The following is a 16,392-nucleotide window of genomic DNA, read 5'->3' as shown; positions in this document are numbered from 1 at the left end:
CAATAGTGTTTGAATTGTAAGTTGGAAGTCAATAATAATTGACTTGACCTCAGACCGACCACCCCTCTTAAATTTCGAAATGACAGGAATACCCTTTCGAACCTAACAAGAGAAAAATTGTTTCATTTTGAAAGAGATTTCGATAGGGAAAGGTTTCCTTTTGAGTAAGAAATCTGAAACTGCATTTACATTGATTTCTCAATAGTACTAATCATCTTTTAATCCCCAAACTAATTCTGATTTCTTTTGTCATCAACCTAATTTATTTTTTACCAGAGGTTCCAGGAGACCAACTACAATTCTCTGTCTTTAAAGAGAGAGAGAGAGAGAGTCCCTGTTTTCTTTTGTTAGCTCAAATTGCTAGTTAGGAAGAAGATTTGTTTGTTCCCAAAAATGGGTTTCATTGTTTTTACCGTAATTTGGAAAACCCATTAACGAATTTAAGTTTTTCGTGACATCTTTTATCATAGATAGGGCTGAGCAAGAGATTTTTCAATTTGATAAATTTATTAAATTTGTTCGAGTTAGGTAGTTTTTTCATTCGGATTTATTGGTTTTCAGATATGGGTTTTAGATTTTTAGTCATAAATCAGAATACCCATATTTGGAATTTGTGTTATTTGAGTGATAATGGTGGTGAAAGGAAAGTGTTTATGTGGAGGTAGAGAGAGAAAGAGTAAGAACGTTCGCCATGGAAAATTTTCTTGGTGGGTTTATATTGCCTCTGCTGCTTTTAACAGGTATTCAACTATTTCTATATTATTTGTGATTTGTTCATTAGTTAAGATTACATTAAGATCTTCAATGATAGATCATTTGAGTATGCGGACTACAAATTGGCAATTACATTTTCGAACTCTTTTTCCATTATATTTTGACCCCTTTTCATGGGTGAGTTTGATTCTACTAGCTAATTCCATTGTCTAGTTTTTCTTTTGGTATATGAAGAGATACAATGGAGTGAAGTAGTTTGAGTGTCGAACTTTGCGCCTTCGAAGAATTAGATGAGATTTGGAGGTCTAAGAAATGTCCAAACTCCGAAAAGGAGTGAACTTGAGATTTTGAATCAACCAATATACAAGAATAGAAGTGTCATTTTGCTGCCTACTTGTTGCCTAATGAAGGCAATATTCCATTTTGGAGGTTCTTTTAGTTGCTAGTTTTCTTCCCATTCTAGTGTGTAATAAATGTCCGCACTTGAACTTAATGAGAAAGAGAAAAGTGGAAAGAGATCATCTTGGAAAAATGAATTTATGTTTCCCGACTTAGTTCCGTTTTAAATTTCTTTTTTCCTAATAGAAGATTTTAGAAAAACTTGTTATACATTGTCTATATGCGTTGATGTACTTGTAAGTTTTATTGTGCCGATTGCCAATTTTTGTTACTGTGCAACGTTTAAGTGTTCATGGGCTTTATTTTTCTAGACCACTACTAATCAATCGTATGGAAGTTGTGATAATTGCCATCATTCACTCTCTTTTTTGTTTCATGAAGCTTCTTTGCTGAACTGGAGTTTAATATCTCTCATCGATTTGTTGGCTTTTCTTATCATTCGGTTCACTTTTCAGAAAATAGGTAAGCTATATTGTAGCTGAATGTATATCTTCCTTTCGGTTTTTTTAATTTATGAAAACCGACAACTTACGAATCCATTAGTTGAATGAAAACCACATACTTGAGTTAACTTTATGATTCACACTGCAGAGATATATGTCCACATAAGGCGTCCAAAAACAGCTGAGTCTATTCAGTCAGTAAGGGCTTGAGTTTTATTTAAGTGCAAGCTGCGAATTTGGCTTTGAACTTAGACCCCTATAGTGTCACTTTACTTTGATTAGCCTTTATTTTCAATAATAAGAAGATTCAATACCCTTGGTGGGAGAGTCAAAGACAAGGTGTTATGTCATAACCTGGGTCTGAAGGTCTTCCTAAGCAATGTGGGACTAAATACCTTGCACATGAGACTTCCGTTTCACATCATCAATACACTCTGAACTCAGAACATGTTCTGTATGTTAAATAGACTATCAATGAGCACTTCCCACTCTAATTTGTTATCATTGTAAACAGGGTTTCGTTTTCGGAGGCAAACTTTGATTACATGGGGTATTATTATCTTTTCCCTACTGACTCTCATCTCTCATGCGGTTTATCATATTATTCGCATTGTCGAGGGTGAAAAATGGAACCCTGTGGACTCTTGGTGGGCGCAGCTTGTTGGGTTTGTGAGGTAAAATCGAACATACGCACCCAAGCCACTCCTCTGTGCATGTCATAATTAATTTGTCCTGAAAGCACTCTTCTCCATATTAAGATGGAACTCTTTTGCAGTGTCCAGACTTGGCGCACTCCATCAGTTGTTTGGTTCTTGGTCGTACAGATACTATCAGCTTTTGCTGCTTTGGTCGATGTTTACTGGAGCAGATTTGATCTAGTACGATTCCAAACTGCTTCATGGGAGCACCTTTTGTCATCTTTCGATAATTTAGGTATGCTTACGATAGTTGCAACTCCAACTTTCCAACACTATTTTAATTGTCTAAAATTTTGGTTTTCATTTTTTTTATTCTCTCATGTATATAGTTGAGAGTTTTCCAATATTTTAAGATCATATCACAAGTCAGGCTGAAACAAAAACAAAGCATTCTGGGAGTTCTCTTATTTCCTGTGTTTCTTTACTGGATCATAATTACGTAGCATATCTCAATATTAAGAAATTGCATTGATCTCGCAATGTTTGTGCTTGTGAACCCCCTATGTTGTTCCCTCGCCTTACGAGTTTATCCAAACTTGACACTTTATAAAATGGATTCCCATCGCTCTTTGGAAAATGCTGTAATGTGCCTACACATCCGAACTAGAAACATGTTTATCGTTAGGGACAGTCTCTGATCATATACTATAATGAAATCATCAAATTCAACTCAATTAGACAATTAGTATATTAAAGAGTAGTATTTCTGATTCTCTTCGTACATTGTGACATTGTAAGGTTCACATGTCAGGGTTGCTTGCTGCTTAATGTTGCCTGCCGTTCAACTTGTCGTCGGAATTAGTCATCCTTCTTGGATTTCTTTACCATTCTTTCTTTGTAGCTGTGTTGGGCTGGTCGATTGGTCTCTAACCAGCAATTTTTTGGGCCTATTCCGGTGAGTGCTTGCGGAAGTCTTTTTCTTCTAGTGACTATTGCGTCTTACTCAATTAATTAAACCAGTTATGTTTGTCTATATAAATGGCTCACATTTCCATCTACGGGTTACAAGGTGGTGGAGACTTCTTCTGTTGTATGCTGGGTTCAACATTCTTGTGCTTTATGTATACCAACTACCCATAGAATTACCGAATGTGTTACATACAGCAGCACATTTTATTGGGCTTTTCAAACTATCTGCCGCCTCGGAATGGCCTGAAATCTCTTCGGCACTTTCTTTAATTCTCTTCTACTTCATGGTATGAAATTCATCCTTCTTAAATCTATAACCTTGTAATTCGTCTAATACAAGAATGCTTGCGCATGTAGTTGTTTATATCATTTTTGTTCTGCTTGTCTTTGTTTTAGATATCCTTATTGAAGTATCAATAATCACATTGTTTTGTTATCTCTAATAGTTATCCAGTGTTAAGTTGGACCTGGAGGAAATGGATTTTATTATATCCATGAGACAAAGCAGCTTGACTGAGCAACTTCTTCCCTCAAGGCACTCATTTTTTATTCGTGAATCACGGTACTCAACTTGAACTCTTATAGACAAAAAATTGATATTATTTTATCACATAGATTTGTAGTTCCTTAGACAAATAGGGGTCTACTTATCTATTAGCTTTCCAATTGACCAGTTTTTCAGCCCTTCTCTTATGCAGTAGTCGCCATTCTCTAAGAAACATTGTTTTCACGAGGAATAATAATTTTCAACAACATTATTTTCTCTTGGTTACTGGCAGCATTCAAGTCTTGGTTTTCTTTTTAGTTTAAATTCTTTTTGTGTTGTCACTATCTATCATAACTTGTAAGATTTCATGCTGTTGATTGGCAAGTTAATGGACTGTAAAACGATTTCAGGTCAGGTGTGAGGCACACCAATGTGTTATTGACAGGAGCAGTTTTCCGGACATTTAGTATCAACTTTTTCACATATGGTTTCCCGGTAGGCATACCATCATCGCAAAACTATGTCTCATTTCGAGTTCTTGTCTTTTCTGGATTGAGTATTTTACTGTCTTATTCTGTAACGCCAATGAGGAATCTGAATGGCACTGCTAATGGTGGGCCTTATCTGCTCCAAGTAATAAGTTGGGGATTGCAAATTATAAGTGCAATTCTTTTTGCTGAAATAACTAGGGTGGACGCTGGAGTTCTCGTAACATATATACTCTGAACCATTCTAAAGAGCTTTTTGAGTTTGAGTCTTTATTATGAACTTAGAAACACCTGAAGGAACTTCACTGTGTGCAGCCTGGAGTTTCTTCATGGCTAATGAATAGAATTTTGGTTCCTGGGCAGTGCCAGGATCTGGCCCTTGACATGTTCTTCTTTACATATGACTCCGTTCACTAGGAAAATACTAATGTGGAACTAATTAGTCGATTTTAGTTGAACACTTGCAGTAAATGGACTAGTTCTTTATCCTCATAGAGACATAGACCAAATAAACAATATCATAGAAAATAAGTATAAGAGCTGCTTTTTTTGTAACAAATTAAAGAGTAGATGTATTAAGGGCTACTTACTTCGTTAAGTTGGCTTCATACTGCTACAGGACTTGCTAATCCCAGCATCAATAATCTTCATTATTTACTGGAAAATGTTTCCACAAGGATGTTTTTTCACCCCTTTTAACTTTGTGATTGGCGTTGCCTTCAGCCTTTAATTAGCATATATATACTAGTTTGAAGGTGGCACATACTTAACAACAAACAGAAGGATTCTTTGTAATATGCACTCTTTTAGTTTTTTATATTAAGGGGAGGAAACCTAATGATGCATATTCCAGACCTGAAGTGTTCCCTAAAAAATTCCAAGCTCCTAGGATTAGTTATCTCTCATTACATATTTGATGCACTTCATAGTTTTTGAAGCAGATGTCAATTTTCTTTTCATTTGTAAATCATCTTGGCGACTTTTTTTTGGAACATAATGAATTAATAAAAGAAAGAGGAGACCTAAAGCTTTTGGCTTAAGGACACTACAGATTAGGCATCTGTGGGCCAGAAAGATAAGTTATCAAGTTGCAATAATCTTCTCTCCAAGCAGATAATTCTGCTTTTGCTGTTTGTTTTGTGTTTGATGACTTCCAACTTCTGAGTTTCTATTTTACAGTTCCATTTGATGTTTGAGATACATTTTTTTCTTTTCTTATGTGTAAACTTTCAGTGGTAATATGACAGGTTTTGTTGCTCGCTCTTTCTCTTTGGAGTTTCAGTTTTACAAGTGTATGTGCGCTTGGTCTACTTGGATATGTTGGTTACATACTTTATGCGTTTCCTTCCTTGTTCCACTTGCACCAGTTAAACGGTTTGCTCCTTGTCTTCGTTCTCCTTTGGGCTGCTAGCACATATGTCTTCAATGTGGCATTCACGTTCCTGAATACGAAAATTGGGAAGGTATACTTTATTCTGGATCTTATTTCCTAAAAATTTAACGGAGGTTTATTCCATGAAATTTCCCAAGATTGATTAGATCCTCATGGATGTAAATTGCAGGATATGGAAATGTGGGAAACCATTGGTTTTTGGCATTACCCTATTCCGGGATTCTTTCTTCTTGCACAATTTTGTCTGGGAGTTCTTGTTGCCATGGGTAATCTGGTGAACAACTCAGTTTTCCTTTACTTGTCTGATGTGGATGCTCGATCGTCAAGTGATGATAGTACAGTTGAAGGTGAGGATTTCATATCTAAATCAGGAACCTATATATAGTTTGAGGCATCTGTATGTTCTAATGTGCATAATGTGCTCTGTGCTCTTACAGTTAGATGATATTTTGCCTATTCACTGGTATATGTACTTGACTAAAATTCCAACTTAATGTGTAAACTACATTTTTGGCTGGTGCATACTTTCTTTCGTGCTGGCTGAGGAGTAAACAAGCCCAGTAAGTTGGCGAGGAGTAAGCAAACCCAGTAAGTTGGCGGTGAAACAACCGAAATGTGCAATTTATTGTGGAAGAGGTCCGGTCCCCTAAAGTTATTTATGGGTTTGGTATCGTATAAACCAAACCGTAGCCAAGAATATTAATATGGAAAATTAGGGTTTGCAGATTTGTTGTTTTAAACGTGGCTAGAAATACTCATTACCCATTCTCCTAACTCACGTGAACCAAGTAACGAACTGCAAGTTTGTTACGTGCTTGATCTAAAAAGAGAATACCTTAGCTAACTTGGACTATAAATATTAAAGCCATAAACCAAGGAGAGCGTTGAGTTTTTCTTACAAGTTTTCTGATCGTCTGTAGTATTGCTAGAGGCAAATTAATCGAAATATGATTTTTTTTTTTTGTGTGTCAGTTCCTAGTTTTATCTTTAAATCTATTTTAGTGATGTGTTTCATTCATATGCTACTTATTGCTTGCTTCACGAGATAACTGGTTTGTTATGCTGACTTTGTATTAAAATTGCAGAAAAAGAAGAAACCAAGGTATTGATTGTAGCCACAATAGCATGGGGGGTACGAAAATGTTCTCGTGCGATAACTCTGGCACTGATACTTCTTCTTGCCCTGAAACCTGGGTTCATCCATGCTGTATACAGTATGTTAAAAGAACCTTATTCTATTTTATTTATTTCTTACTTTTATATCATTGGAGTCATGCTTTACGACAAAATTGTGTGACTTATCCAAAAATCAACTAGTAATAAATGACTTGGACCATGAAATATGTGGAAATATTAAGATTCTACAACAGTTCACTGATTGTGCAAAATTCTCCTCCATGCTACAGTGGTTTTCTTTTTGATATTTCTGTTGAGGCACTCCCTGGGTAAAAAGATACGGCAATCCCTGATTCTCCTGTGTGAGATACACTTTGCCCTGCTGTATATTCTTCGGCTTAATATAGTTTCCAAAGCTTTGGGGCAAAAAGGGTCTCTCACCACCGAAATTTTATCACAGCTAGGTAAGCGTTGGTATTCTGATGATCATCTTTGGAATTCTATTCAATTAGTCATCATTTTTCACAAGACATGATTTATTTTCTAGGGGTCAATTGTACATACACAATCAATTTTACAATTTGGTAGCTTTGTTATCGATTGCAGGTCTCCTTGATCATTCTACGTACTGGGATTTCTTGCAGATAGCTGTGCTTTTGTGCTTCTGTGCAGTTCACAACCATGGGACTCAAACGCTCTTTTCCTTCTCAGCAATTGTGCACTATACTCCCTGTCCACCAGTTGGTTTTAGCATCTTGAAAGCGGGTTTGAACAAGTCTGTTTTGTTGTCTGTCTATGCCTCCTCAGCAACCAGACAGAACCAAATAAATAACTCTTCACACGGTATAACTGCATCTTATGTTCAAGTTTTACTGATACAAAACAACCTATAGTGAATGCTTAAACTTAAATTTATAGTTCAAGTTGTAAGTTGTAACTAGATATCACATTCTAACAGGATTTTTCTGAAATCACCTAAACAAAAGTTTTGATATAATCTTATCATGTTAATGTGTTATGTTCACATGATTGTTCAGCTGGGTTCCTTTTGGTATGCTGCGAATCGAATTATGCTCAATTTTTGTTTATTTAAGTTCATTGATATAACTATTTTTGCAAAGAAATCGGCAAAAGAGGGTCTGAACTCTGATGTTTGTGGGATTAAATGACCGCAAGTATTTATACCCTATTTGAAAAAAAAAATCATATGTACCAATGCATATCTGTGCCAAAGGAGACACCGGGGCATAACTTGTGCTATTTGTGGCAAACCAACAGCAACCTAAGTATATAGCAGGGCATGTCTTATTGCATAACTACTAATGCATTTATACATTGTTTTTTTTTGAAAAATTCTTCCAGAGAGAAAGATAGCGACATATCTCACTACAATAGGGCAGAAGTTCTCATCAATGTACCGCTCCTTCGGAACCTACATCGCCTTCCTGACTATTCTAATATCAGTATACCTGGTAATGCCTAATTATAAGTCATTTGGTTGCCTATTCTTTCTTCTCTTCTGGATCATCGGGAGGCAAATTGTAGAGAAGACAAGGCGACGACTATGGTTTCCCTTGAAAGTGTATGCTATAGTTGTATTCATTTTCGTCTATATCTTAAGCATTTTCCCTAGCTTTGAGAAATGGCTATCTGGATGGATAGATCTTTTTCCTATATTGGGCTTTAATCCAGAAGTGTCGCTGTGGGAAAATGTTTGGGAGTCCTTAGCTGTTGTGATCGTGATGCAACTTTATAGCTATGAAAGGAGACATAGTAGGTACAGTGGAGTAGATGATCAGGGTCCACTTAGTACTGGAATTGTTGGGTTTTTGAAGCGGCTTGTGATTTGGCACTGTGATAAAATCTTATATATTGCAGTATTTTATGCATCTTTATCCCCAATCAGTGCATTTGGATTCTTGTATCTTCTTGGTTTGCTAATCTGTTCAATTTTACCGAAAGCTTCTCGGGTACCATCAAAATTGTTTCTGACTTATACAGGACTTCTGGTGATAACTGAGTATCTTTATCAGATGTGGGGTAAACAGGCTGAGATGTTTCCTGGTCAAAAACAAGCTGACTTGGCCCTTTTTCTGGGTTTACAGTCATTTACTCCAGGTTTTCAGGGTCGAGAAATGGCACTGAGAGGAAAGGTTCTCGTGATTGTTGCTTGCACCCTCCAGTACAATGTCTTCCGTTGGTTGGAAAATATGCCTAATGCCCTTAGCAAGGGTAAATGGGATGAGCCCTGCCAGTTGTTTGTCTCAAGAGTAGATCATTCTTCTGGAATTTCGGTTATAGTTGACGAAAACAAACCAAGAACGGGTTCCAGTTCTATATCCATGGAACAAAAGGCTGTTGCAATCAAGTCCCTTCCATCTTCCGGTTCTACATCTCAGGCACCCGGTTCCATGTCTTCCAATTTGGGAGGCTTAGAGAATAATAGCTCCAGAAGATATACGTTTGAATATATTTGGGGTAATCCTAAAGAGAGTCATAAGTGGAACAAGAACAGAATCCGTTCTCTACGAAAGGAGAGGTTGGAAATGCAGATTACTACTCTAAAAGTCTATATGCAGTTTTGGATGGAGAATGTGTTTAATCTTTTCGGCCTTGAGGTCAACATGATCGCTTTACTTTTTGCGAGCTTTGCTGTGTTGAATGTTGTCTCCATGCTTTATATTGCATCCTTGGTTGCTTGTATTCTTCTTGATCGACGTGTTATACGGAAATTTTGGCCCATATTTGTTTTCTCATTTGCTTCTGTACTTACATTGGAGTACTTCATCATCTGGATGAATGTGACACCTTTGAATCAACAACTCCCATGTGAGGGAAAAGTACATTGCAGCGACTGTTGGAGAAGTGCAAATCAGTGTTTCAAGTACTGCAGAAATTGTTGGCTAGGTATTTTATCTTAACCAGAAATGTAGCTCTCATTTTCTTCTGTTCTTTGGTATGGAGTAGGTGAATAAGTTCTTGGGGGGATGATTAGATCATAGATTTTATGTAATTTTTCTTCTTCTACCAAGGACCTAATTTCTGATTTTAATTGCTAACTATAGCTGCATGCCTCCTTTATGTAGGAATTACTGTTGATGATCCTCGAATGCTTGTTGGCTATTTTATGGTTTTTATGCTTGCTTGCCTTAAATTACGTGCAGATCATTTGGTTAGTTTCTCTGGGTCCCACACATATCGTCAAATGTTGTCTCAGCGTAATAATGCATCAGTATGGAGAGACCTGTCGTTCGAAACTAAAGGCATGTGGACATTTCTCGACTACCTGAGGCTTTACTGTTATTGTCATTTATTGGATATTGTCCTTGCCTTGATTCTTATTACTGGAACTCTTGAGTATGACATACTGCACCTTGGGTACCTTGGTTTTGCTCTGGTTTTCTTCCGAATGAGGCTTGAAATTCTGAAAAAGAAAAACAGAATATTCAAGTTTTTGCGTATGTACAACTTTTCTCTTATTATTCTTTCTCTTGTCTATCAATCTCCTTTCCTCGGCGAATTCAGCGAGGGGAAATGTGAAACCATGGATTACATCTATGAAATGGTTGGTTTATATAAATATGACTACGGGTTTCGGATTACGTCAAGATCTGCATTAGTTGAGATTATTATATTTATGCTAGTTTCTCTTCAGTCGTACATGTTTTCCTCGAAGGAGTTTGATTATGTCTGTAGATATCTTGAGGCTGAACAATTTGGCGCCATAGTGCGTGAACAAGAGAAGAAAGCCGCGTGGAAGACAGCACAATTGCAGCATGTTCGTAAAGCTGAAGAGCAGAAACGCCAACGCAACTTGCAAGTTGAGAAGATGAAATCTGAGATGCTTAATCTACAAATTCAGCTTCATAATGGGGGTTCTACTACAAGCCGTGGAAACACTACTATGGAAAATGAGGGTCTTAGACGCAGAAAGGATTTTCCTTCCAATGCAAATAACAGTTCCAGGTTCCCAGATAAAGATGACGGTGTTCCTGTGGTTCAGGATCCAATAAGCGGTTCACATTCAGAACTCATATTTCCGTTCGATTTACATGGTTCTTCTGAAATAAAAACTGCTAGCACATCCCCAACAGGTTCTCCTGTCCGCGAGATTACCAACCTCGACGAAATAACAGCTAGAAGTACTTTTTCAGATTTGGATGGAAAGGAGAAAGAGAATAGGCAATCCAGGGAACATCCATTAGTTTCTGCAGTCCATCTAATAGGTGATGGTGTATCTCAAGTACAATCTCTTGGGAATCAGGCAGTTAACAACCTTGTGAGCTTCTTAAACCTATCCCCGGAAGAATTGGCTATAAACGGCCAATCCTCTCCCGAGGATGATGCATATGATGAGGTCGAAAGCCAAAAATTAAGGTATGGGCAGCTTGATCGAACTTCTTCTATGCAATCTGGTGGCGATAGAACGACGTCGGAAGCTGCTAGTCTGCAGATTGGAAGAATCTTTCGCTACATATGGGCCCAGATGCGGTCCAATAATGATTTTGTCTGTTACTGCTGCTTTGTTCTTGTGTTCCTATGGAACTTCAGTTTACTTTCTATGGTTTATCTCGCTGCTCTCTTCCTGTATGCTCTTTGTGTCAATACTGGTCCAAATTACATGTTTTGGATTATTATGTTGATCTACACAGAGTTCTACATTTTGATCCAGTATCTCTATCAGATTATCATTCAACACTGTGGGACGACCATCACTTGGAGCATGCTACAAGGATTAGGATTTCCAGTCCACAAAATCGCGTCATCTTTTGTCATTAGCACATGGCCTCTCTTTTTGGTGTACTTATTTACTCTCCTGCAAAGTTCCATTACTGCAAAAGATGGTGAATTGGTTGCTCTTACCGAATATAACATTTTTAAGAGGAGAACATTTCACAGCGAGGAGGTTTCCGTCAGTTCTAGTTGGAATAGGAGGCTACAGGAACTGCCTTCAATGGTAACAAATGTCATGAAAATATTAGTTACGAGCATTTGCCGATACTTGAAATCACTTACCCAAGGAGCAGAATCCCCACCTTACTTCTTACAGCTCTCGATGGATGTTAAGTTGTGGCCTGAAGATGGTATTCAACCAGAAAGAATTGAGTCGGGAATCAATAAATTACTTATGATGGTGCATCGTGAGAAATGCGAGATGAACAATCTGAAGTCCTGTCAATCTGCAAGCCGAGTTCGTATTCAGAGCATCGAAAGAAGTCAAGAAAACCCAGATGTAGCCCTAGCTGTTTTCGAGGTAGTATATGCTTCCGCTTTGAAAGAGTGCTCTCGAACAGAGCTGCCTATGTCGCTAAATCCAGCTGCTGATGTAGCGAAGGAGATTCTTAAAGCACAACGTGAAGGACTTGTGGAAGAGTTGGAATTCCCTTACCCTATTATATCTGTTATTGGAGGAGGAAAAAGAGAAATTGATCTGTATGCTTACGTGTTTGGTACAGATTTGGCTGTTTTCTTTTTGGTCGCAATTTTCTACCAGTCCATAATAAAGAATAACAGTCAATTTCTTGAAGTTTATCAGCTAGAAGATCAATTCCCGAAAGAGTTTGTATTTTTCTTGATGGTAAGCTTTTCTTTAAGTGGTGCAAGTTTTTTTCTTGATCGACCCGCTACTTGACCCTTTGGGTTTCCCACTGTTACTTTAGAGGTTTCAAGACAATCCTCTCTGTGAAATGCTGATTGAAATGATCCAAATGGTCAAGCGGATGGTCGATTTAGCACAACTCAAAACTTGAACGTAAAACTGCTAAATTCCTAGGCTAATTCTGAAAATGAGCAACATTGTCGTGTGTGCAGATAATCTTTTTCTTGATTGTGCTTGACCGCGTAATATACCTCTGCTCATTTGCGACGGGAAAAGTTCTGTTCTATATTTTCAGCCTCATCCTATTTACATACTCGGTCAGTAAGTATGCGTGGTACTTGCAACCTTCACACCATGTGGCAGGTTTAGCGCTACGTGCTATCTATCTCATGAAGGCAGTTTCCCTGGCACTACAGGCCATACAAATACGCTACGGGATTCCTCATCAAAGTACTTTATATCGTCAGTTTTTGACAAGTGATGTTTCACAGGTCAATTATATAGGTTTCCGTGTATATCGTGTTCTTCCTTTCCTATATGAGTTGAGATGTGTACTTGACTGGTCATGCACAACCACATCTCTAACCATGTACGATTGGCTCAAGGTAAATTCTAAGTTTTCCTGCAATATTTTCTTAGTTCAGTCTAAGCTGCTCCTATCATGAAGTTTGTTTTAGTTTGCATTATGAAATCACCATATTAGCTAGTGGGGGAATTCATTTGATGATGATGTAGTAGTAGACTCGTGCTTGAGAAGGTTAACGTATGAAATGCTTAGCTGATGATATAAATGATGGAACTAAAAATTATAGTCTTCATCATTCCCTCTGAGCTATATAACATGAGTACTCTTTTTCATTATTTTTCTCGCCTTGTTGGATATTGATATTCCTAGCGAGGTCCGGATACTTGTTCCATATGCGTGATGACTTCAATGAGTATAATGAGAAATTCTGAGTGTACATCTTGATCTTATGATACTTGCACCGAAACTACAAAATGGTAAATAAAGATAAAAGGACCTAATAACAATATATATATATATATATATATATATATATATATATATATATATATATATATATATATATACGCATTATTATCTCCTTGTAATTCTTAGGTCCGAACAATCAGTTTTATAATAACTAATATGCGTTTTTTCGTTTACGTGTTTGGTCAAAAGATTGTTACTACGTAAGGAACAAATTAACAAGATTAAGCTTTCTTTGTTTGCTTTGTCTTCTCTGTCTAAGTTTTGATGTACGCCCACATTTACAATCAAATCTCATATTGGGCTTTCCTTTTAGTTGGAGGATATCTATTCAAGCTTGTATCTTGTCAAATGTGATGCGATCTTAAATAGAGCTCAACATCAACAAGGACAGAAACAAACAAAAATGACCAAATTCTGCAGTGGGATTTGTCTCTTCTTTGTATTGATCTGTGTTATCTGGGCACCTATGCTGGTAAGGCTTTTCCCTTGCTAAATTTAATTTGATGTTTACTTTGTATGGGTGACTTGTTTTCTACGTTGAGGAAGGACATTGGAACTAAAATCCTCGTTAACATTAGAAAAACTCATTTTTAATACTTCGATAATAGTTGGAGCTACATGAACCAGCATCAATATAGAGTCTATTTCTGGAAACATTGGTTACCTTACCCCATGGATCCACAGTGGAGAACTCAAGGGCTGATCGTTTTGCCGATGACACTCTCACGATGAATCCGTACAAAATTCAAGCTTCTTTCACGAGAAAAACAAGTTCCGCAGGCATCTTCTATTCATATCGATTTGGGTTTTTCCGCACCATATTTAGATCTACCCCTTCTTCATTCATTTTTACCTTTAAATTATCACCCAAAACTTTTTAGGGTTAGAAGATTTAGAAAGAATTGGGTTTTGAGGAGGATGAACTATAATCAGGAGATAATTATCTGTCTTTGGATCATCTCCATTTGAGCTTTTGGGCTAACATCATGTAGAATAAGTGGGATGATGGTAAAAAGAAAAAAAGTTGCCTCCGACGTAATACGTTATTAATCCAAAAACACTAGGTTTAGATTTTCATCGAAATTTCAGTTAGGACTTAGGAAAGTTGTCTAGTAGAAGAAATTCTGATCTAGTTTTCCACTGATAAGCGTTGTTTATGGTCCACAGATGTATAGCAGCGGGAACCCAACAAACATTGCTAACCCTATCAACGATGCTACTGTTCAGATTGATATAAAGACAGAAGGCGGCAGGCTGACTCTGTACCAAACCACTTTATGTGAAAAAATTCAATGGGAAAGAGTGAATGCATCTAAGTTGGACCCTAAACAGTATTTGGAAACATATAACGTAAAAGACATCCAACTGATTTGCTGTCAATCTGCTGCAAGCACCTTATGGCTAGTCCCACCAGCAGTTCAGGCCAGATTCATCCAGACCTTGGATGGGGATATGAAGATTTACTTCTCTTGGGTATTTACTAGGGATAGGCCGAAAGGGAAAGAAGTCGTGAAGTATGAAACTGCTCCGAAGTTTCCTCCTACGCCACCTGAAGTTGAAAAAGTGCTTGATGGTACTACTAATAATTTTAGTATGTATGATGTTTATCCAAGATTCTTTCGTGTGACTGGCTCTGGTGATGTACGAGCTATTGATCAAGTGGTATGTCACACGCATTCTCTTTCTCTCCCTCTCTCGTTTTCGAATCTTTAATGGTCATTTATCAATTCAAGTACTATTATCCATTTACAGGACAATTATGTGAGTGGTGATCTTGTTAAAAATCATGGAAGTCCACCTTGGTGGTCGTTTCATGATATCAATGCAACAGATGTAGATGGTTGTAGAGGATTGACAGGACCGATGGCCATTATTGTATCGGAGGAAACACCACGTAAGTTGTTTTTAGAAAACAATCGTAGTTTTAAAGCTTCTTGGAGTAGTCTACATATTTCGTTCCTTTTCTGTGTCGAGTGTGATGTAATTGTACTTCGACTAGTTTTCTAAGTTCTCACTAAATGTGGTGCTTCTTCTCTTCTTCAGAGGGCATTCTTGGTGAAACGCTTAGCAAGTTCAGCATATGGAGTCTCTATATCACTTTCGTGCTAGCAGTTGGTCGGTTCATTAGACTTCAATGTTCCGATCTAAGAATGAGAATTCCATATGAAAATCTTCCTTCTTGTGATAGGTAATCTATCTCCATCTTTGAAGCTTCGGTTAATCCATTTGTTGAAATGTTAATAGCGCACCCATAACCTAACCCTTTCAACCAGTTCCCCAACGGATTTCTGGACTCCAAATCTTCTCTTTCAAAATCTATATGATTAACGAAATATCTTTCCGATTAGTTTGACCATGTTTTTGATTCCGAACAGACAAAAATATTCCAATTTTCTGTTGCCGATAATTTGTCAAAAAATTGATCAAGGATTTGTTCAATGTAGGTTGATAGCAATCTGCGAGGACATTTATGCTGCAAGAGCGGAAGGCGAGCTTGAAGTTGAAGAGGTACTTTACTGGACACTTATCAAAATATACAGATCGCCTCACATGCTTCTCGAGTACACAAAGATGGAGTAAATTCTTTTGGACCCACGCAATTCTGAGAACACTAACAAGAATTCGACCGAGACCCATACTGTAGCAAAGATCTGATCTAACTCCATGGGCTACTGCAAACTGGAGGAAGATTGGGAATTGAATTGGTGACAATTTTGTGGTGCGCGGAGCCCAAGAAGTTTGTATTAGCGACTTTCAACTTGCCAGAAGGGCTCTAGTTTGATATTGGTGATTTGTATATATCGAATAGGACAAGGCATGATCTTTAACAACCGGTTCTTGCTTTACGGATATGTGATCTTGTATGAGTGGATGAAGTTGTGATAGTGTATAGCCTTCCAGGCCGATGGGAGTTCAAGATGATTAGTTCTGGCCAAAATTCGCCTTTGGAAGCAGGTGAAGCATTTTTCAAGAACTTGGTAGAGAGATAGGGAAGAATGTAATGTAGTTAGATAATCTTCTCTGGTTTATTTAATGGTGTGTTTTACGGCTTCTACCTTGTATTATTTGGTGCTACATTATCAATTTTTCTCAATGAATGAAATTTAACCAAAAGAAGAAAGTTAATGAATGAAGCTTTCAATCCAGTTGAT

At 37.4% G+C, this 16,392-nt stretch overlaps 1 protein-coding gene across 4 annotated transcripts; it reads left to right on the top strand.

Moving 5' to 3' along the window:
- Window positions 1–98: 98 nt before the first annotated feature.
- Window positions 99–16,361, top strand: LOC147570035 (piezo-type mechanosensitive ion channel homolog). Of its 4 annotated transcripts, none has more exons than XM_086656610.1 (21): window positions 99–740; window positions 1,495–1,575; window positions 2,071–2,230; window positions 2,332–2,489; window positions 3,006–3,149; window positions 3,264–3,450; window positions 3,610–3,725; window positions 4,061–4,145; window positions 5,386–5,601; window positions 5,701–5,878; window positions 6,617–6,745; window positions 6,938–7,111; window positions 7,254–7,490; window positions 8,010–9,554; window positions 9,734–12,225; window positions 12,459–12,851; window positions 13,554–13,712; window positions 14,408–14,902; window positions 14,993–15,134; window positions 15,284–15,428; window positions 15,685–16,361. In XM_086656610.1, exons 5-21 carry the CDS (start codon window positions 3,022–3,024, stop codon window positions 15,818–15,820), a joined length of 6,957 nt encoding a protein of 2,318 aa, XP_086512736.1. In that variant the 5' UTR covers window positions 99–740; window positions 1,495–1,575; window positions 2,071–2,230; window positions 2,332–2,489; window positions 3,006–3,021; the 3' UTR covers window positions 15,821–16,361. The 4 variants fall into 4 exon arrangements, with proteins under 4 accessions (XP_086512736.1, XP_086512735.1, XP_086512734.1 ...); XM_086656609.1 differs by having other exon boundaries at window positions 2,993–3,149; window positions 9,812–12,225; XM_086656608.1 differs by having other exon boundaries at window positions 2,993–3,149.
- Window positions 16,362–16,392: the final 31 nt, after the last annotated feature.

The sequence above is a fragment of the Eschscholzia californica genome, unplaced genomic scaffold (genome assembly GCF_041429995.1).
Source record: "Eschscholzia californica isolate CP2 unplaced genomic scaffold, dmEscCali1.0.p SCAF_1, whole genome shotgun sequence".
Classification (NCBI taxonomy): Eukaryota; Viridiplantae; Streptophyta; class Magnoliopsida; order Ranunculales; family Papaveraceae; genus Eschscholzia; species Eschscholzia californica.
The sequence above is the reverse complement of the archived record's forward strand: the minus strand, read 5'-3'. Positions and strand labels throughout refer to the sequence as shown.